At 34.3% G+C, this 19,523-nt stretch overlaps 2 protein-coding genes across 3 annotated transcripts in view; one reads left to right on the forward strand and one right to left on the reverse strand.

Annotated features, from left to right (window-relative positions):
• LOC119638868 (neuropeptide SIFamide receptor) overlaps positions 1-17,361 on the forward strand; it is a 35,719-nt gene extending 18,358 nt beyond the window's left edge. For both annotated transcript variants that reach the window (XM_038035946.1, XM_038035947.1), the window contains exons 3-7: positions 10,636-10,735; positions 14,560-15,008; positions 15,485-15,659; positions 15,750-16,309; positions 17,061-17,361. In XM_038035946.1, coding sequence (XP_037891874.1) covers positions 10,636-10,735; positions 14,560-15,008; positions 15,485-15,659; positions 15,750-16,309; positions 17,061-17,272 — 1,496 coding nt within the window. In that variant the 3' untranslated portion in view covers positions 17,273-17,361. The remainder of the gene's footprint in view (positions 1-10,635; positions 10,736-14,559; positions 15,009-15,484; positions 15,660-15,749; positions 16,310-17,060) is intronic.
• Positions 10,743-11,570, reverse strand: LOC119638869. Its single transcript, XM_038035948.1, has 3 exons — positions 11,346-11,570; positions 11,104-11,270; positions 10,743-11,016 (listed from the first exon to the last, which is right to left on the reverse strand). The coding sequence occupies exons 1-3, from the start codon at positions 11,355-11,357 to the stop codon at positions 10,893-10,895; spliced, it is 303 nt and encodes a 100-aa protein (XP_037891876.1). The 5' UTR covers positions 11,358-11,570; the 3' UTR covers positions 10,743-10,892.
• Positions 17,362-19,523: the final 2,162 nt, after the last annotated feature.

Raw genomic sequence — 19,523 nt, forward strand, 5'->3', positions numbered from 1 at the left:
GTATTTTTACCAGCTATCAATTCTGTTTCTAGGCCTACACTCGATTACATAAAGTATACTAAATTTTTTATTCAATTTGTTACATAAGATATAAAACAAATAGCATGGAACTCAGAGGTAGAGACGAAAAGTTTGTCGAACATTTTTACAATACTTTTGTTAAGTAAATTATAAAATCCGATCAACGCGTCTATGGTCCGGTATATCTAGCTTTTGTCTGCAATAGGAATTTTATCTAAATCAAGGATTCTATTATGTTATAAGCTAAGACTTTTTTCTGATGATATATTAGCCAGAGACCACGCTTGATTTTATCTACAATAAAGTCATGGCCTAAAGTTGGGTTGTTCTGTGTACGTTATGAGTTAAGTTAGGCTTGTGTGGATCTCTAAATTGGAGATTGTAGTAAGCTGTGGGTTAACTTTGGATTTGTCTATAGCAAACGTTTTATCTAAGTGAAGAATTCCAGTAAGTGGTGGACCAAACTTTGACCAGATGATATTCTAGTAAGTCGTGGCTTATGCTTGTCGACTGTGCAGGCTTTCTCTAAAAAGAAAAAGCTTGCATTTCCATGAAACAATTTCTTAACCTTGAACGATCCCTTTTAATAAATAATGTATTTTTAAATAACACACTTCAATTAATCAAATAGTTCTGTCTTGGTTTACAGTCGAAGAATAAGAAAAACGAAAATGACATTTCTTTGTGTAGCGTCCCTTTAGTTAACCATTTTCCTTTAACTACATAACTCCTACTTTAATTATAGCTTTTAATCCTTAAAATGCATACTGTTGCCAATTGTCTACGTTCTACTTCCATCTAATTTCAAGATTAATTTTTCATAACCCTAATGCATAAATATAAATCACAAGGTCATAAGCTGGCTTCTCTTCGCTTTGCTACAGCCTTTCTTTGTTAGATATTATATATATATATATTAAATATATAATTGACAATAATTAATCAGTTTCCCTTTATTTATCTTAGTCAGTGATGGGTATACGAAATTCGTCTAGTAACGACTAAACCTTACTTGTCTTTTACTTAACGGTTTGCCTTTCTCTATACGAATTAATATTTGACTGAAATGAGTCCTCTTGTGAGTATATTGAAATAAAAAAGTGTGTCACCTTTGAAGGTTATGTCTAAAATTATTTTGATTTGATTTTTGTATTTCCTGGCGATAGATAACTTATGTATATACGCGAAGTTAAGCCTTATCGTTACCAGGCACTTCTGCCATTTAACGATACATTTACTGTTTTGTTATTTATATCTATCTTTAGTCATAAATTAATTAGTTTGAAATTGTTGTGAACGTTTTCAAGGAGAAACAAGAAGAGGAATTTGAATGAAAAAATTTTCAAAGAGACGAAATATTTGGAAAAATTTCTCCAATTATTTTTTTCTTTAATTCTTTAACCGATTGTCTTCTTCTTGCAGGGAGGGAATAACTGAGTTTTAATTTCTTTGTTTGTTCTTGAAAAATAAAAGGGAGAGCTAGTTACCATTTGGCGAGAATAAAAGAAAAAATTCGAGATCAAGTTTAGATAGATAGACACACGAACGGAAGTAAGGATGAATTAATTTTCTCTTTATGCTTCTAAGCTTCTGACTTTTCTAAGCTTAATTGCAAATTGAGTTAGAAAATTATCACTTTAAAGCCGCGATCGTAAAAGAGTTACAATGAACTGAGCAGAGCACATCTTACGAACCTTTAGAAGAACGGTGATTCTCCCTTTGAAACGTTCGCGTCTCCACTAAAAAGAGCGAACCGTAGATTTAATAAAGTATATATATTCTTGATTAGTCCGTTTATCTTTCTGAATCTGTTTTGTTTTTCACCTACGAATAGGACCAATCATCGTCAAAATATTTAGGTATAAATATGAAGCCAGAAATTCACTTGAAATTTCTTCACGAGAACGCGCACGTAACTTACCCACAAACACACTTTTTAGAGGCAAATCATTTTATTATGCAACCTATAGAATAAACTGATCTTACCTTGCGCCCTATAAAAAAAGTCAATGCAAATTTTGCCTTAAGAGCCTTCATAAATGCCAGAAATAGATCTGATCGGCCAATTGGTACAGTCACGATTAACAATATGCTTTTCTTTTATTCATGATGGGCATTAAAAATTTCTTCCACAATATATAAAAATTTTGTTTTTATCTATCCTATTTTATCTAAAGATATCTAAACGCGGCGGTCTTTATGCCGGCGTTGAAGAAAATTTTTATATCAGCTTTAGTGTAAAAGAAATTGTAATTCAATTTGATTTCTATCTCACTTAAATCACTGCCAACTTAAGTGCAGCGGTCATGAAAAGTGCTATACATATGATCGGTCTCTAAAAATGGTCGGTCGATATCTGTTGTGGTCTTTAAAATGTAGTAATATTTGAACTTTCATTGAATTCACTGTTAATACTCAATGTTTTACCCGCAACAGGAATTATTTGCAGCGCCATTGGCATCTATTTGTTCGAAGTGAAAAATCTTGGAGCAAAAATGTTGAATAACACAAAAAAGTGTTCGAATTTTTACCAATATTTACAACTCAAAGGGCAAAGAATTAAATCATTTTTGGGTCATCTTTTTGTCGCTAGCGTGAACTTTTCCTAATCATATTTATATATATGTATTTGATTTTATCGTCTCATTAACCCGAAATCTCTCGATACCAAGGTATTGTAGATATTTTCAAAATAGATATTAATATATTTGATCTATGTATACTTATGTACTTCTTGGTATTTTATAAAATATGTGTTTTGGATGTTGAGGTATCATTTTGCCTATTTCCTTCCTTCCTTCCTTCCATTGTCAGGTCTACTATGTATTTACAAGCAAGCAAGTTAAGGTGACGGCAACTATATTATTGTGCTATAGCATGTATACCATCATGTAGACAGATGTGTTTGCTTGTTTGTATAGTTGACTGGCTCTTTTGTTCGTTGTTGTTGATTTCGGTTTCGATTATTTGTTGACTTTGTGTTATTTTCTTTGCACTTCTTTTTTTCTTTTTTTTTTTTTATTTTATTATCTAAGTCGATGCACATTCACTTATACAGGCTGGCAGACGCAGCAAAGTGTATATGTACTAGTTTGTGTGTACAGAGGAATGTATGTACATAGAAACAAAATATGCAAGGCAAGCACACCTTCAAAAACCTCAAAGTGCATCGGAAGGTTGTTTACATTCAAGGCTATTTGCGGCTGGATGGATGAAAGTTGACCCAAATATTTCGCTCAACGACCTAATCAGGGTTACATACAAGTCTCTTTCTACAAAGACAATTCAATGTAGCCGTGTGTGTTTGTGATTGCGTGTGTGTGTGTGTGTGTGTGTCCGTGTGTACATGTATATGTTTATTTGTGTACATTTTGTCTGTGGGTTTATATATGGGAGCGTTGGTATACATGACTGATATTACATTGTAGTGTTCATCGTAAATTTTGCACAAAAACACACCCACACATAAACAAATAAAGGCAGCCATACCTAGAAACCAACCCTTCCCCCCTTCTACACCCTTGTAGATTCAATGTAGAGATAATTCTTTCTTTTTTCTTACCTTACTTTACCTTGTTAAAGTTTTTTGATTGTTCCAATGAACACACACACACACACGCACAATTGTTTTTGTTGCTGTTGTTTCAGTTTTTTTTTGTTTTGCTGTTTCTTTTTCTAAGGAAATAAGAGTAATAACAACCATAAACACAAACAAGCGATACTTGCAACAAAAGTTTATTTAAAAAAAAATATTCAAAAATACTTTAAAATAGTTACAATAAATGTCAAAGCTTGCGAAGTAGTCGCACGCGCCTGCGTCCTATTTCAACTCAAAATATCCTAAGCCAATAATTTTTCCGATCGGACGCATTTGACTATAAGTAAACTAACTAAAATGATATAAGTCAAGTTAAAATGTTAAATACGTTAGATCACTCCGTCCAGTGCAATTTTTCTTCTCTGTACAAGAGTAAAAATTTGTGGTCTCGTATAAAAAAAAACCAGGCTTTCATGAAAACTTACTTACATGGAGTGGGATTTAATAAAATGGACTTCTGACTCTGTCGTACCGTTTTTCATTGCAAAATATAAAAGATTAGTCCGCGCTGGTCGTACAAAAGTTTGATCTTTGTAAAAACATTGCTTACTTAAAGAGAGACTTAAAAGTGATCTCATCCTCTCTACATTTTCCACATTCATTTGCTATACCAGGACGTAATTTTTTGTCAATTTTTGTCGATTTTGTATATGTATTTGTTACAGTCAGTGTTTTTCGAAATAGGTGTTGATTTCAATAGAGCTCGTCCTAGGGCTAAACTACACAACGAATTTCATAAAAATATCTTGTAAAAAGCAACCACGCTTATTGAACACGAAAACCAAATGAACAAAGATAAGAAGGTGCAGGAGATTACTCTGAATCCGCTGGTATAATAAAATGTGGGTTTCAATTTTAAGCTTAGTTGATGAACATAGTCCTGAAAAATATATATGCAAGGGTTTAGTTGTCTATTTTAATTTGTGTAATCGTAACAATTCTAAAAATAGACAGATGGATGGATACAATTAAATCGCTTCCAAGTCTTACGCTAAACAAAGGCTATGTTGACATCTAATATTTGTAAAAAATAAAACTGTTAATACAAGCTTTTATTGTTGTACGATAGAAATAGAGTGAAAGTGGAAAAAGGGGTAAAAAGATTGATTCACATGTTTTATATAGGTGGAGAATTGCATTTAATCAAAATTTATTAACGGTGATCTTCCATTTAAAAATCGTGTAAAAAAAGATTACGTGTACATGCACTTTTTGCTGATAGTTGTGAATATACGGAATAACATTATATACTTTTACATGCATATATAAAGCTAGTTAACAATGTAGCATACTTTTTGGATTTTTCGTGTTACTTAAAATATTTTTCATTTTAGAAATTTATTTGTCTTATGACAAGTGTTTTTTTTTTTTTTAGATACCGACTGTGATTGAATTTCTATCTCGTAAAATTTTTTTCCCACATATTTACGAAGAGAGAAGAGATAGAGAGAGAGAGAATTATTTGTCAATCCTATGCCAACATTAAAGTCAACATTAATGTATTTGTGCATCAGAAAAGTGACACTGAATGTTTGCTAACATATGAAACGCATGCAAGCGGCAGGGTATTGTACTTAATACAATAAATCAAAAATATATAATTTACGTATATATATATATATACATATTTAGAGTTGAACTATTGTTCTGTATTAAGCTACGCGTACTTTTTCTGTCCCGCCTCCTCTTCGCCACGCAAACATAAATGTCTGTTAACAAATGGGCAGTAATCGACTCTCTTATGTCACCATGGTATAAACCAGAGTTAAGATAGTGTAGTAGTTTTTAGTTGGGCTGCAGGAGTCACGTATGTCACGCCCATCACCATACCATACCATCTTGTGACCCATAAGCACTCTATAGGAAAGGTACGTAATGTAGTTAAAAGCAGACGTAGAGGTTCATAGGCGTCTTCAGGCTCAGAATCGGTTAACATAAAATTGTTGTTGTCAATTGAGTTCATCATCGAATTAAAAAGAAAACGTTAGGCTTTCTATTACTGGTGTGTTTCGACTACAACTTGGCATATTTAAATTTTCATGCGACATAACCTAACCTATGATGTAAACCCTGAAGTGTTTAGTTCTTCAATACCCTCTCCCAGGCGGAAACTCGACTATCTCAGAAAAATGTTTAATGTTTAAAATTATGCTATTAAAAACTCTTTTAAAACACGAACGTATCCATGAACAGATTAAGTCTTCACATAACGAATCAAATGTTACGTTTGAAAGCAAATTCATCCTTTTTGCAAACCTAGAACATATATGTGGTTGTAATTTGTATTGAAAGTTTGCAAAGTACATTGGCATTAATTTTGTTTTATAATGCGTTCTATGGTAAATATCGGGCGCTCCTTGATCAGCACGAATAGCTAAAGCTGACTTAGCTAAACTGCGACTGTGTCTATTAAAATCGTAATTGCGGCTTAAGACTTCTGTCTATGATGGCAAAATTAGTTTGAATCTCTTAACTTTTACGTGCGCCCGATTAAATTACTAATTAACCAACAATTGGATATCAAATTAAATATCCTAAGCTCCTGTTAGCCTTTCTGGGGAAACATTGAAATATGTTCGGAAAACGTAGAAGTTTTACATTAGCAGACAGACATAGTTGAAATGATGCTAGCGTTTAAAGGATAGAGTTGTAAAGCTTGTTTTTTTTTTTTTTTTATTAGAGAAAACATTATCTACGGGTTACTTTAAAAGTCAAAGCGTAGACTTTCTTTCTGAGGCGAATATTTAATAAACTAAAATATTTTTCATTTACGAAAAGTGGATTTCCAAGAGTATCGAACCAAATAAATGAATGGTATATCTAGGATTACTGCAGTCATATAATCATGTAAAAATTTTAAATTAACACAAATCGATTGTTAGCGTAAATATTGTAGAGTGGGGGTGGCTAAAAACAAATAGTTGAAGACAAAAAAATTGCTTTTAAATAAATATTTGCCACATATCCAAAAACAGTATAGTGGGACACGGTCCATCATTAAACACGCTGCCTTATTGCGTTCAATGGATATTCATATTTCCGGCTTTTTAAAGTAAAGCGTTACAGATGACAGATGATGTGGACAGAAAATGTGGTCCGCTCGGAACCATTTTCAATAGCCTTCGTTTTTTGGTAGAAAACATATCTATATACCAAATTTCATCGAAATATCCCGAAACTTACAACCTACAGGTTCAAGCACAAAATACTAAGCACAAATGCTGTAGGGTATTAGAGAAAATCAATAAATAAATAAATGGCAAAAGTGAAAATCTATAAATTGTTCTCTGCTATGTCCCTAGCTTACCATTCGAAGAATGGGACCATTTTATTTGATAAATTCGTTTAGGAAGCTCAAAACTATTGCATGGGGATAGGCACATCATGCATAACGCGGTAAATGCACTGACTGAGCTAAGAAAATGCATCAACAAGCTTATCTATCTGGGCATGTAAACGAGCGAAATTGTTGCCCCTCGGACAATGGCAATAGTCGTAGCATCTCTTCAGCCACAACGAATGACAGTTTAGTGCATCTTTTGGGCCGGATGGTGTAGTTGGATCATCATTTCTTTAAGTTCTTGTAAGTTTGTCCTTTAGAGTAAGTGGGTTGCCTTACCGAACTAGGTTAACTGATCGTTTTTTGGCCCGAAATTGACACAACGGATACGGGCAGGGTTTATTTTGAGTAGAACGACGCCATCTATGACACAGTTCGTAGAGCAGCCGTAAATATCCCATGATCATTACACTTTGCTCTTTTAGGGCTATACCTCAGCAGGCTACGTAAATAGGGACGGTTCACGCCAATACTGTAGCCATGACGCAAGTACTTGAAGAACAAGTTAGATGCTGCTCTAAACGACACCTCCGCAATTATGACAGAACCTAACGGGACATTTCACTAAAAGAAAATGCCACAAGTACGTTTCTCATTGGATATTAATTAACACTCCATTGCTAACATCACAGTTTCTTCCTTTCAATATAAAATGAAATCTTTTATCCAAAGACCCTTTAAAAGTGGTGGTGATTGATTGGTAGAAAGCGAATTGCGATGGTTTTCTCGCTTGTTCAATCGTATCGATATTATAAGTTAGATCCGATGCTTATGCAGCTAACCTCATATATAAGAGAGGAACGAAAGAGCGAAGAAAACCTTTGAAACCCATTTTTAAAATGATGTAACGCCTTACAGAACATTAACGATATCGTACATCTTTTCTTTCAAAATGACTTTAATCAGCACAATAACAATAACAAATTTGCAATGACAATAACAGAAGGGAATGTTATATGCGAAGGATATCATCATATCATCGCTTGAATTTATTTTCATTTGCAAATTTGCAAACAATTCCTTACGGATATTAATCAAAATTTAGATAGTTATGAACATTTATGTCTTGAATTTATTTAAGTAGAACAAGAAAAATTGAAGAAATCATTCTAAGCTAATGAAGCGAAATGTTTTCACATAAGCATGAAACATTTTATCTCGTGAAATGTCATCTAGATAGACATGCTTTCATGCATTCATTTACATAACGAAAACGATGCTTTATTCATCTTGTGCTTTGAAATTTTTATTAGCGGAAGTAAAACTAAATTGGAGCGACATAGTAATGTCCGTTAACAATTTCGGAAGCAATTTAAAAATATCCGTTTCTATGTTTTTCTTGCCTCATTTGCAGGAAGCATTTCTTGCTGTAATTACAATTTTATCTATAAACAAATCAGTCTTACAAAGTAAAACATGTGCTGCTGTTTTGTAGTTAGATGTCAGAGGCAGTTTCAAGGCAGACGCAGACAAACTAGTAAAGCATGAAAATGTTACTACTATGTTCAAGAAGTGAAACCAAATTTAATTTTAACTTTTTTAAATTTACTTATTATTCCAAATCTGTTGCGTTGTCTTCAAATTGGTCTGTCCCAACGAAACAGTTGTTGCGGTCGTTTTCCGGAATGGCCTTCAAAACTTTCTGCAATGCAAGTCGTACCTCTTCAATCGAGTCAAAATGTTGCCCCGATATGGTCTATACTTTTCACTGCAAGGCCGACGATGGTCGAAATCCTTAATGCCACAAGTGATTCACCGGAAATGTTCAATAGAATTCCCAATAATTTTCAGGTATTAATAATAACCAAGCGAACTGTTGAAAAAGGACTTGAACAGGAACAACTAAAGGCATTCAGTTTCTCTTTGTTACGAACATTTCAGTGGAAAAGATGACTTTTCATTGGATAGATTGATTAGCAGAAAATAAGCTTACATATAAGATGCAACAAACGCAGCCTCTTAGCGTTAATGTGAGATCACCAAACAATTCCTCATAATATTTTAAATTTAAAGAGAAATGCACGAAAGCACGAAGACGCATATATTATAACAAGTAAAGCCGATAAGAGTCTACCTCTTATAATAGGATTACTACTATAGCGGAAATAGTTAATTTATTTACAAAGACAATCCAGGTATGCCAATAAGCAACAATAAGCAATGATATAATAAATTGACTCTGAGCAAGTGCCTGCGTTATCGCAGATGCTCTCAGCTTTGTGTCAGACAAGCGACAGTATTCTCTTATTTTTATATATGATGCATAGTTTAAGCTTCTCTTCACATGTTCGGCACTCTGGCATACTTCGTAGATCTCTGATAAAGCCGAACTCAAAAGCAACAAACATAACGATCAGACAATTCTTAGCTTCTTTACGAACTTCTTCACGAGGTTAAGAAACCCAACGAAACTCAAAATCATTAAAACTGAATAACGCGTTCATGTTTCCTTCGTTATAATGCAGTAGCTTGGCAACCCGCATCACGTGATCAGATGATCGTACCGTTATGAAGAGATGAAGGGGATTTTTTCATCTACATACACTCCAAAGTAAAAATAATTTTTCTAAAAGCCCTTATGAGCTCAAAAAAAAAGCATACGTTAATGCAAATGAGCTGTGCTTGTATTTACGACACCATACAGCCCCGTTCCCTTCTCGCACAAAGTGTATGCATTCTTTTTCATCGGGATAAAATTTTGAATATGCAAATTATCAAATGTCGGAAAACTTAAGACAGCAAGCTTAGCTTTTCTTGGCATGGTCTTAATTAATAAGCACAAATCAACTATGAAAATGGGCGTAATTTTTCGACAATCTCGCCAATGAAAGGCGTAACAATAATTATAACCACCTCTCTATTTCTCTCTTCCTTTTTCCTCACTGCTTTCTGACGATCACCGCATTGCCCGAACAGGGGACATTCCCTGAGCGATTATGGTCATGTTAAAAAAGGAATATCTCTTATTTGTTTCACAGGAGATATTAATTCAAAACTTGATAGTAAAGAATATATAGATAGAAGTTTAAAAATTCAGAGCGAAAGCAGACGTAATCTGCCCGAAAAAGCACCCGCAAGAAGCCTAAATGTACATATAGTTTGAAAGCTATAGCAGTTACAAGTCAGAAACTTGTTACAAGTCTTTATCTGGATCAGCTACAAACGTAGTGGGAAAACGAGGGCCTTATCGACATATACATATCCATTCGCGCACACATTAGGCGAAAGGTGTTAACTTACAATCTCCAACAGTTATTTACGTAAAGCTTCTTACAACGATTTAGGAGGTCCTTTCAAAAATTTTATGCGAAGCAGGCTTTAAGCGCTCACAATTCGACAATAGTCAGAAGACACTGTACATAATATATTGCAATTTTCGATAGGTCGGCTTAAAGCGTATCTTGAAAGTTTAATTAAAATTTCCTACTTTTTCTTATCATTTAAAAGTGAATTTATTTTCAGTAAACATTGAGCAAAAGAAAAGTGGAAATCTTCAGTTAATATTCATGTAAATATTGAAGAAGAGTAAAAGTTTTGTTGAAAACGCAAAAAAAGTATGAAACAAACGAAACGGAAAACATTAGTGTGGAAATTTCATTTATTTTATTGTCAATTGAGATGAATTCCTTGAAAACTGTCATTTAAACTTTGGTTGTTACCTTTTAACCTTTTACAGCTTGGATGCTTGGCTGGTTAATGTGCAAAACAGTACCTTATATACAGGGCGTATCTGTGGCTGCCTCGGTTTACAGTCTAATAGCGGTTTCGCTGGATAGGTAAGTAATTGAAAGGCAACATAATGTCAGGTATTTAGGTAAAGCGCGCTTTATCTATTAACTTTTTTATTCTTGGAACGGAAAAGGGCATAACAGAGTAAAAATTGAGGAAAAAGGTAAAAAAACAAAAAAACAAAATAAAACAAAAATATTCTATTTAATGATGGGCGGCAACAAGAGCCGGTCCAGCATGATGTACGGGCACAACAGGTACAACTGATTTAGCGACAACCGGGGCAACTACCGCTTTAACGGCTGGAGCAGGATGATGAACCACATGCCTGCATTGCAAACGAGAGAGAGAGAACATAGTTCGTGAACACCATCGGCCAAAAATTTAAAAATTATTTAGATCTGCTACTACTTACGAATGCACCGAATGCAGGCCTTGATGAACTACCGCTGGAGCTGCATGAGCTGCTAGAACCGGGGCATGAGCCGCGACAACGGGTACAGCAGGAACAGCGTGCACAGCATGACCAACGGGAACCCCTGGAGTAGCGTAAGCTACGGCGAGAATAGACAAAGCCAACAACTAAATTAAATAAACAAAAGAATTCGCAAAAACATTTGTCATCCACTGCGTTGATCTCTGGCGCCGTAAACTTACGAATTTGAACATTTTCGTTATTTTAATAGCTTTCTTAAGCAAAATAAATAATGTCTCTGAGTGTATCTTGGGTATTTTGGCAAATGATTTGCGACTACTAATGAAAATCTTAAGTAGACAGCGAGCTTTTATACTTTTAACAACTTTTCCGTATAATAAACGACAATATTAGCTTAACACCAGACTGACGCCTGTTACTGTTCTAACGTATATTAGCGTTTACTTATAGAAAAAAAAAAAAAATAATAAGAAAAAAAAAAGAAAAAAAAAAGTAGTAGCTAACCTAACAAACACACACCAGCTAAACTAGATGACCGCCGCTTCGTACTTTATTGAAGTGATAGTAGCCTGCCTTAAACTTCTTTATATTTTCTGAGGATTCAAGGAGACTTGATGTCTCTACGCAAGATTCACACATGCACTAGCACTAGCTATTACGACAATTTCATATCGGAGCGCCTATAAAACCGATAATAATTATTTATATGTTTTTATACTTTTAACAGAAATTTGATTACAAAATTTTAGATATAAAGTTCATTCTGGCTATTTATTCTACGATAAAAATACGAGCTCATGTCGAATTCCATTAACATGAATAAGCATCTGTGGACATACGTATGTATGATAATAACACAACAGAGTTGTAATTTTGGTTATAAAAGTCCGTTAACGTATACATTTGCTCAAAACAAGATGCCGGACTCGTTTTACCTACATTTGTCTGTCCGTAGTCTAGTGTTGACTTTCGCTGGTTCTCTAGCAATAAAGCAGAGAAGAACTCTGAAATATTTGCCAATCTTCTAAATTGCTATTTGCTTAAATCTATCCATGTATCTTTCCGTTCTCCGTTCGTTCATTCAATTTTCGTCATGTCAAAAAAAGCAGCTAGAACGCAAACATCCGATCATATATGTCCAGTTGACATCCGCAGACAAACGGCAAAGTTGACTTAGAAGTTTTTCTCTGTCCATCTCTAAACTGGTTTTTCATGCAATCTGTTCGTGGCCGTAGACCAGGATTAAAGCAATTTAAATTTTCTTGTCTGACCTTTCGTTTGCCATTTGTTCTTTCAACTGTCGAAACAACAAGGAGCAGGAAAACTGAAACCTAAGGCACAAGCCTTTTAGTTGTTGCCCATAAACCAAGTTTTAAAGTAAATTTTACTATTTTGGTCCGTCCTTCCGTTCGTTATTTGCTCTTCATCTTGAAGAAAACAGATGAAAAGCTGCTACCTGATCATGTGTATTTATTCGACGGCCATAACTGATGTTTAAAATCGTCATAGCGGGTTTTTTTCATTCTTGTCTGTGCTGTTGTTTCTTACAACTCTCACGTTTTCAGGGAAGAAGGGAAAGTCTGAAATCTTCCTTAGTACATTGCCTAATTAGATCCTTGCCTTAGTTAGAGCTTCGGCGGAAGCTTACGCCGCTTATTGGCACCTTCACACCTTGAAAAAGGTGCAAAAGTCACAAGATTAACTAGTAGTCACAGCTCTAAACGAAAAAGTATTATTTCCATAAGTTTAGAGGTTTTAGGTTGTTGCAAATATCATTCAAATATTTAACAATCAATCAATCTACCATTATTCACTAGTATCGGATATGTATTTCGGCATGTTCACCAATCATTCCAACAAGCGTCCATAAGTAACAAGAGAGGAGGAAATTTTACGATTATTAAGATGTTGGGTATCTAAGATTCATCTTAAAGGTATTTATAGCATAATTGTTTGTTTTGTTGAATATCTGCAGTTTAAAGGTAAGCAACGCTCTGCTGATATCTAATGTAAATTTGTAACTTTGTAGGTATGTGCCTACTTTAAAAATGTTTCATTTACCCAGTTTTATAGGCTTCAAAAAGCTGTCTCTCCAATTAGTTGTTTTTTAATATAAAATATATAAAATATTATATTATATGAAACAACAACAACAACAACAACAACAATAAAATGAGATCAAGTTCAATTAATATGTTCAAATCATACAGTAGCTCATAAGTCAGCGCGTTGTCGTTTTCTTGTTTTTTATGTAATATCTACGCTAAAGTTGTTGGTTAGCTTGAAAAAGTTTCAAAAACAAAAATTTTTTTTTTGAATGAATGTAAGACATAATCACACAGTAATATTTAGAATAAATGATTGCTGGAGAAACCATAAGGTTGAACACTTAACTAAATGGATCACTTCTAGAAAAAGTATAGGGAAACAAATTTCCAATGAGTTATTGTCTTTTTTTATGAAGATATAGGCGAAAAGAGAAGATGAGAAGAGAGATGAAGAAAAGAAGGACGACAAAAAAAGAGAAAAAGTAGAAGAAGAAGTTTTCCATATCCGAAATTGCCTATAGCAGGCAGAGCATAAACACACGATTCCTACAGAATCAGCTCTGCTGCCTATAGATTCACTTATTAAGGCCTGATCGAGTATTGTTTTCAAAAGCTTGACACTTTCGCCTAATTCATAATGCGCCAGGAGTTTAGTTCTTCCAGTTAGTTTCAGTTCAAATATCGCTGACATATTTTTTAGAAAACTGAGAAAACTAAATAAATTTACACGGATTTTATATGGACTGACAAGACGGTCTCTGAAAAATGTCATCAAACGAAAACTTGCCAGGTTTAGGAAAAGGAAAGCTTTCACTTCGTCTTAAGGGCCGGGCCGTTGCAGCATTGTAACGTCATTCGAAATCGTTTTCTTACATACAGATGAGGCGTTGATTTGCGACCCGAAGAAGTTCCGAAGTGAAGTTACAACTAATATTCTTCACCTTTTGTGGCCAAGTGTCTAGCAAACGGAAAGTTAACAATGAAAAGTGCATTTTATTATCTTGAGATGGCTGCTTGAAAGCACGTTTTGGCAAAGTGAATAGTCACGCCAAGAGTTATCTCACTTCCCACGACTTCAAAAACAACTTAGACATCTTAAAAAAATAAACCGTCGGTGGCACCCTAATATTTGCAATTACCCATGAGAATTTCTCAACAAGTTCACCAGAAGCTCTTTACCCTCGATGAGGTGTAAAACTAATCTGCAGCTCGTCGTCTCCGTCATTGTCCTCAATTGAAAAGAGCTCAACGACTAAGTGTTTTCTTTTTTTTGCAAGTCTTACTTCCAATGTATTTAGTTTAGTTTCTTGACCACAAGTGGAAGAAACGTTTAATTTATTATTACGCTTTTAATTCTTTTCTTTTCTTCTTTTTATAAATTTTGTAGATTCATAGCGATTTGGTGGCCATTGCGTCAGTTATCGAAGAGTAGAGCTCGCTTCATGATTTTGTGCATTTGGATTATAGCATTCGGTAGCACTATACCGTGGGCTCTTTATTTCGATTTGGTACCAACGGCCGAGGCCTATCCGCTAGCACCGGATATGTATTTGTGTCAGGAAGTTTGGCCACCGGGAACAAATGGAAATTTATATTTCCTGTTAGCGCATCTGTTGGCCTGCTATGTGCTGCCCATGTTTCTGATAACCTTGTGTTACGTTTTGATTTGGATCAAAGTGTCAACGCGCTCAATACCTGGCGATACCAAGGACGCACAAATGGATCGAATGCAACAAAAGTCTAAAGTTAAGGTCGTTAAAATGTTGGTTGCCGTCGTTATATTGTTTGTACTATCCTGGCTGCCTCTGTATGTGATATTCGCTCGCATAAAGTTCGGTAAGTTGACAGACACAGGTATGTAATATGCACACAAACATACACACACACATATATATATATATATATATATATATATATATATACGTAGGAAAGCACACCTTAATGCTTCGAAGGGCTTATTGTTTATAGTCACATATGCATATGTTTGTACGTATATGCTCTAGCTGAAGGTTATTGAAGATTTTCATCTATAGAATGGAAAAAAAAAAAGGAGAAAAAACGAATAAAACAGAAATAAAAACAAAAACATAGTCATACGAACGCATAATCAGTTGTAGTGCACACATGTGTATGAATGCACTTTGACCTCCAAAATATAAAATTAAATTAAAAAACCATAAAAAAAAAAAACAAAGAAAGAATAAGAAAAACTCCCACTTTGTTTACCTTCACATTCTGCCAACTAACCTGTTTCCAATGTCAATTGCATGCCACGCACACACAAAAAATAAAAATACAAACGCAAAATGCAGGCGGAGAGATTTCCATTGAGGAGAGTGAAATCTTGAACAAGGTCACACCGTTTGCTCAATGGCTGGGCTCATCAAATTCATGCATTAACCCCATTCTGTATGCGTTCTTTAATAAAAAATATAGACGAGGCTTTGCCGCTATTATTAAGTCGCGCTCTTGTTGCGGCCGTCTAAGGTAAGCAAATCGTTATCTATAGACGCTTTAGCGCTACGATTTCTTATTATTATTATTATTACTATTAATGTTTTCCTTTAATATATACAGATATTACGATAATGTCGCTATAGTTTCATCAACTACTAGCACGAGTCGTCGCAAATCATCACACTACCATCAAAACAACGGATCACGTAAGAATCCTAGCAGTCCTGGTTTGCGTAAAACCAACGCGGTTTCCTATATTTACGAGCACAACTCGTTACGGCGCCACAATCTGATGTGCAAACAGGATAGCAATTTGTCACAACAGATGCTTTTAAAACAAGACTCGCATGGGTCACGACAATATCTTATTAAACAAGAGAGTGCTTCCAGCGATGGGTCACGTCGTTTGCTATGCCAACAAGATAGTAACGGTTCTAAAATGTCTCTATCTAAACAAGATTCAGTTGTTTCCTATTATTTGGAGAATAAACGTGCTGGTCACAATCTCCACGATTCATTTTCTACTCAGGATTCCATGTCGGTAGACTCACGACGCGGTACCATAACAAAGTGTAATGAAAACGGTGGTGTCTCACCAACAGTTGGCTCACTGTTGGAGCATAAACGGCAAAAATTTGTTAAACAAGATTCGGTTATATCGTTCGGTGACCAAAGACCCGGTAAGTCAAATTTCTCGACAAGCGAAACAACGTTGCTCACACAAGTGATGCAATGCGAAGTGAAGAAGAGAGCTGAAAATTGAAATATTGTTAAGACTGCGCTTCAAGCGCTTTAACGCATGGTTAGAGATTATTTCAAAATTTCAGTACGAAGATGATGTAGATTAAAAGAGAAGAAGAAGTGCCTTGGCACATCGCCTAGCGGTGAGAAATTCCAATTAACTAACGATAGCACCCGATAGAAGCGCATCATTATTTTTCCCGTTTACGCCTATGTACCTTATGAGAATTGTTTTTTTTTTTTTTTTGTTTTTTGAATAAACTTTAAAATTTTCTAAATTACGATAAGAATCGAAATAAAGTTCGACCATGCGAGCTTTACTTTCAGTTCGATTAATTAAAATTACCGAACAACTATCTCGTAGCTATCCAACCTTTGATCACCGCGGATCACCGAATGCCTCCTTTCATTATTTTCCCAATCAGTTATTCACTAAAAAAAAAAGTCTATTCTAAAACGGAAGGTACATCAGACTAGAATTAACTTTCTTAACACATTTAACTTGATTTGATTTAACACGCAGAGCACATTTACGGCTATTGCCTAGACTAGGCAGTCAGTCAATCACAACTTTCGAAAAGAAATAGATATGAACACCATTGCCTTACAAAAAAATAATTTAAATGCTTTCGTTTAAATAATAACCTGTGACTAATGAATGCAACATGATCCCGTTTTATCTTTTCAAAGAACCACGTCGCCATCAATTAGTCAAACAGGACTCAGTTATATCATTTGCTGATCAACGGCGGGGAATTTTGAACAAACAGGATTCGATTATAGCTTGCCCTAATCGTAATGGCGATGGTACTGGTCATCATGTATCCATACTGAAGAAAACCGATTCACAAATCAGCGGCAGTTTCTGTTCACCACGACGTAATATAGAAATTTTTGAATAAACCTAAACCTGTGGTGCACAATAGCAAATAGAAGAAGAAGAAAAATAGAAATAAAAAAAACCAACTACTGCTACTACTACTACTACTATTATTATACTATTACCACTACCACTACTATTATACACATATATATATATATATATACACACACACATATATACACCCACACGCATAAACTTTACACATACACGCAAACTCAGTTATTAGCACATATCGTAGCAACAATTGCAAGCAAGAAGAAAAACATTAACAAAAAACTAATCTGTAGATTTGAAGAGGCTGACACACGTGAACAACCACAACAATAACAATAACAACAACAACAACAAATCAATAGAAAATTAAATGTTCTATAAACTGTTGACACGTTAAACATATGTTGAAAAAAGTTTTTCAATCTCTGAATATTTCCTCTCCCCTTCTCGCCCACTAACTATCACTCAAAAAGTTTACATCGTTCCATATCACGCCCACTCTAAATCTCTTCACATCTCTTTTTAAATTCTATCTCCATCTATCTATATATATGCAAACTGTAATACTAAGCTCTCACTCCAGACTCACACACAGTGATATTTTGTACGTGTATGACAAATTTTGTATGTATGTATTTGTAGTTTGAGGAACACACAGAGTTTTTTTATCAGTCATGAGAATACATGAAAATAGCTGTTAAGAAGGGAAAAAAAATATACAAAAGCAAAAAAAAAAAAAAAAAAAAGGAGTAAATATACAGAGAAAACTGAAAACAAAGCTATTTAAGTTAAATGATTGAGATAAACTTTTTTTCTAAATCATTTTAATAGTAATCACTTTGTTATTTTATGGGTTTGTTTTTTTTTTCATTTTTTTTATTTTTTTTTATTTTTTTTATTTTTATTATAAATTTTTTTTATCCGCAAAATAAACATAGCTACGATGTGAAACATATACATATGAAATGTATATGTATATATATATATATATATATATATATAGAAAAGATATAAATTTTAAGCGCCTGCGACCAAAAAAAACAAAAACAACTTTTATAGTGATTTGTTTTATCTAGAGAAGCTTAATAAAAACCGGTAACGAACGGGTGTTCCGGAATGATCTGATAATTAATACTTTTTACTTTATGAGGACTGATCGATTACATTCATTACATTACGCTATTTAAAAATTCTAAAATTGATAAACGCTATCTAACATTTTCAGAAAACATTTCTTTTTTTCGTTTGCTATGCACATACGGTCTTTTAACACAACATATCAATGTAAATTTCTCGTTTAATGACGAAGAACGTATCAATATCCAACTGTCATCGGAATGGCTGCTGAGAAGTGCAAGCTGAAATATTTTCACAGATACATATATTTATTGTATGCTGGACGTGGCATGAATAAGATCATCATTCTTTCTAACAAAATTATTCTGAGAGATGAGAGAGATAAGCCACCGAAGGGGGAGGCTGCACATTTATTTTGTGAAAACGTTTCAGAGATCTCACAGAGTATATGTATTCTTGATCAGCCTCAAATTCTGAATTGATTTAAATATGTCCGTCTGTCTCTTTGTGTGGTATCTGTGATGATAAGCATTCTTGCGTTAGCGGAAATACACGCCTACAACGCCCACTCGCCTATTCGACATAAACTTTTATTTTAAAAATAAATGCCAATTCTAGCAGAATCTCTCATTTGGACTTTTTATAATAAGCAAGTCTTCAAACAACAAAGAAAGAAATTGTAATGATGAAAAAAAAAATTCTTCTTCTTCGACAAAAGAATCATTTATATCAAATTTGGTAGGTGTATTTTCAGGACCTCTCCTATATAGAAGGTCTCCTCATCTATATATATAGGTAAAAACTTTTTATGAAAAAAATACACGTATAACAAAAAGAAGAAAAAGAAATTCCTCCCCCGTCAACGACTATATCTAGTCCACGTCACGTGTTTGGACATCGTTCCATACATTTGTTGTGCGCTTAAAATTCCACATTTTTATTGAATTCTTTATTCTTTGGTTCCACTAAAAAGTAGTCCTTGATCCTTTACAATTCTCACAAAGATTGCAAGTTGTACGCTGGTCAAGTTATTACACATTTCGTGGATTAAATTGCATACCTCGTGACCTAATGGATTCACTCCTGACCATAAATCGAGCATGGATAATTTTAAACGATACCCAAAACGGTATAGCAGGGTGAACTAAACCCTAAACGCTTTGGAGATAAAAGTTGCCAGCTTGTCTTCACTAACCGCT

Source organism: Glossina fuscipes, unplaced genomic scaffold, assembly GCF_014805625.2.
Source record: "Glossina fuscipes isolate IAEA_lab_2018 unplaced genomic scaffold, Yale_Gfus_2 110, whole genome shotgun sequence".
Taxonomy (NCBI): domain Eukaryota; kingdom Metazoa; phylum Arthropoda; class Insecta; order Diptera; family Glossinidae; genus Glossina; species Glossina fuscipes.

Excerpts from the sequence above, each read along its gene's own strand:
- LOC119638869 (XM_038035948.1), bottom strand. Across the intron at positions 11,017-11,103 it reads GGCCTGCATTCGGTGCATTC|GCATGTGGTTCATCATCCTG; the intron begins GTAAGTAGTAGC and ends TTTGCAATGCAG.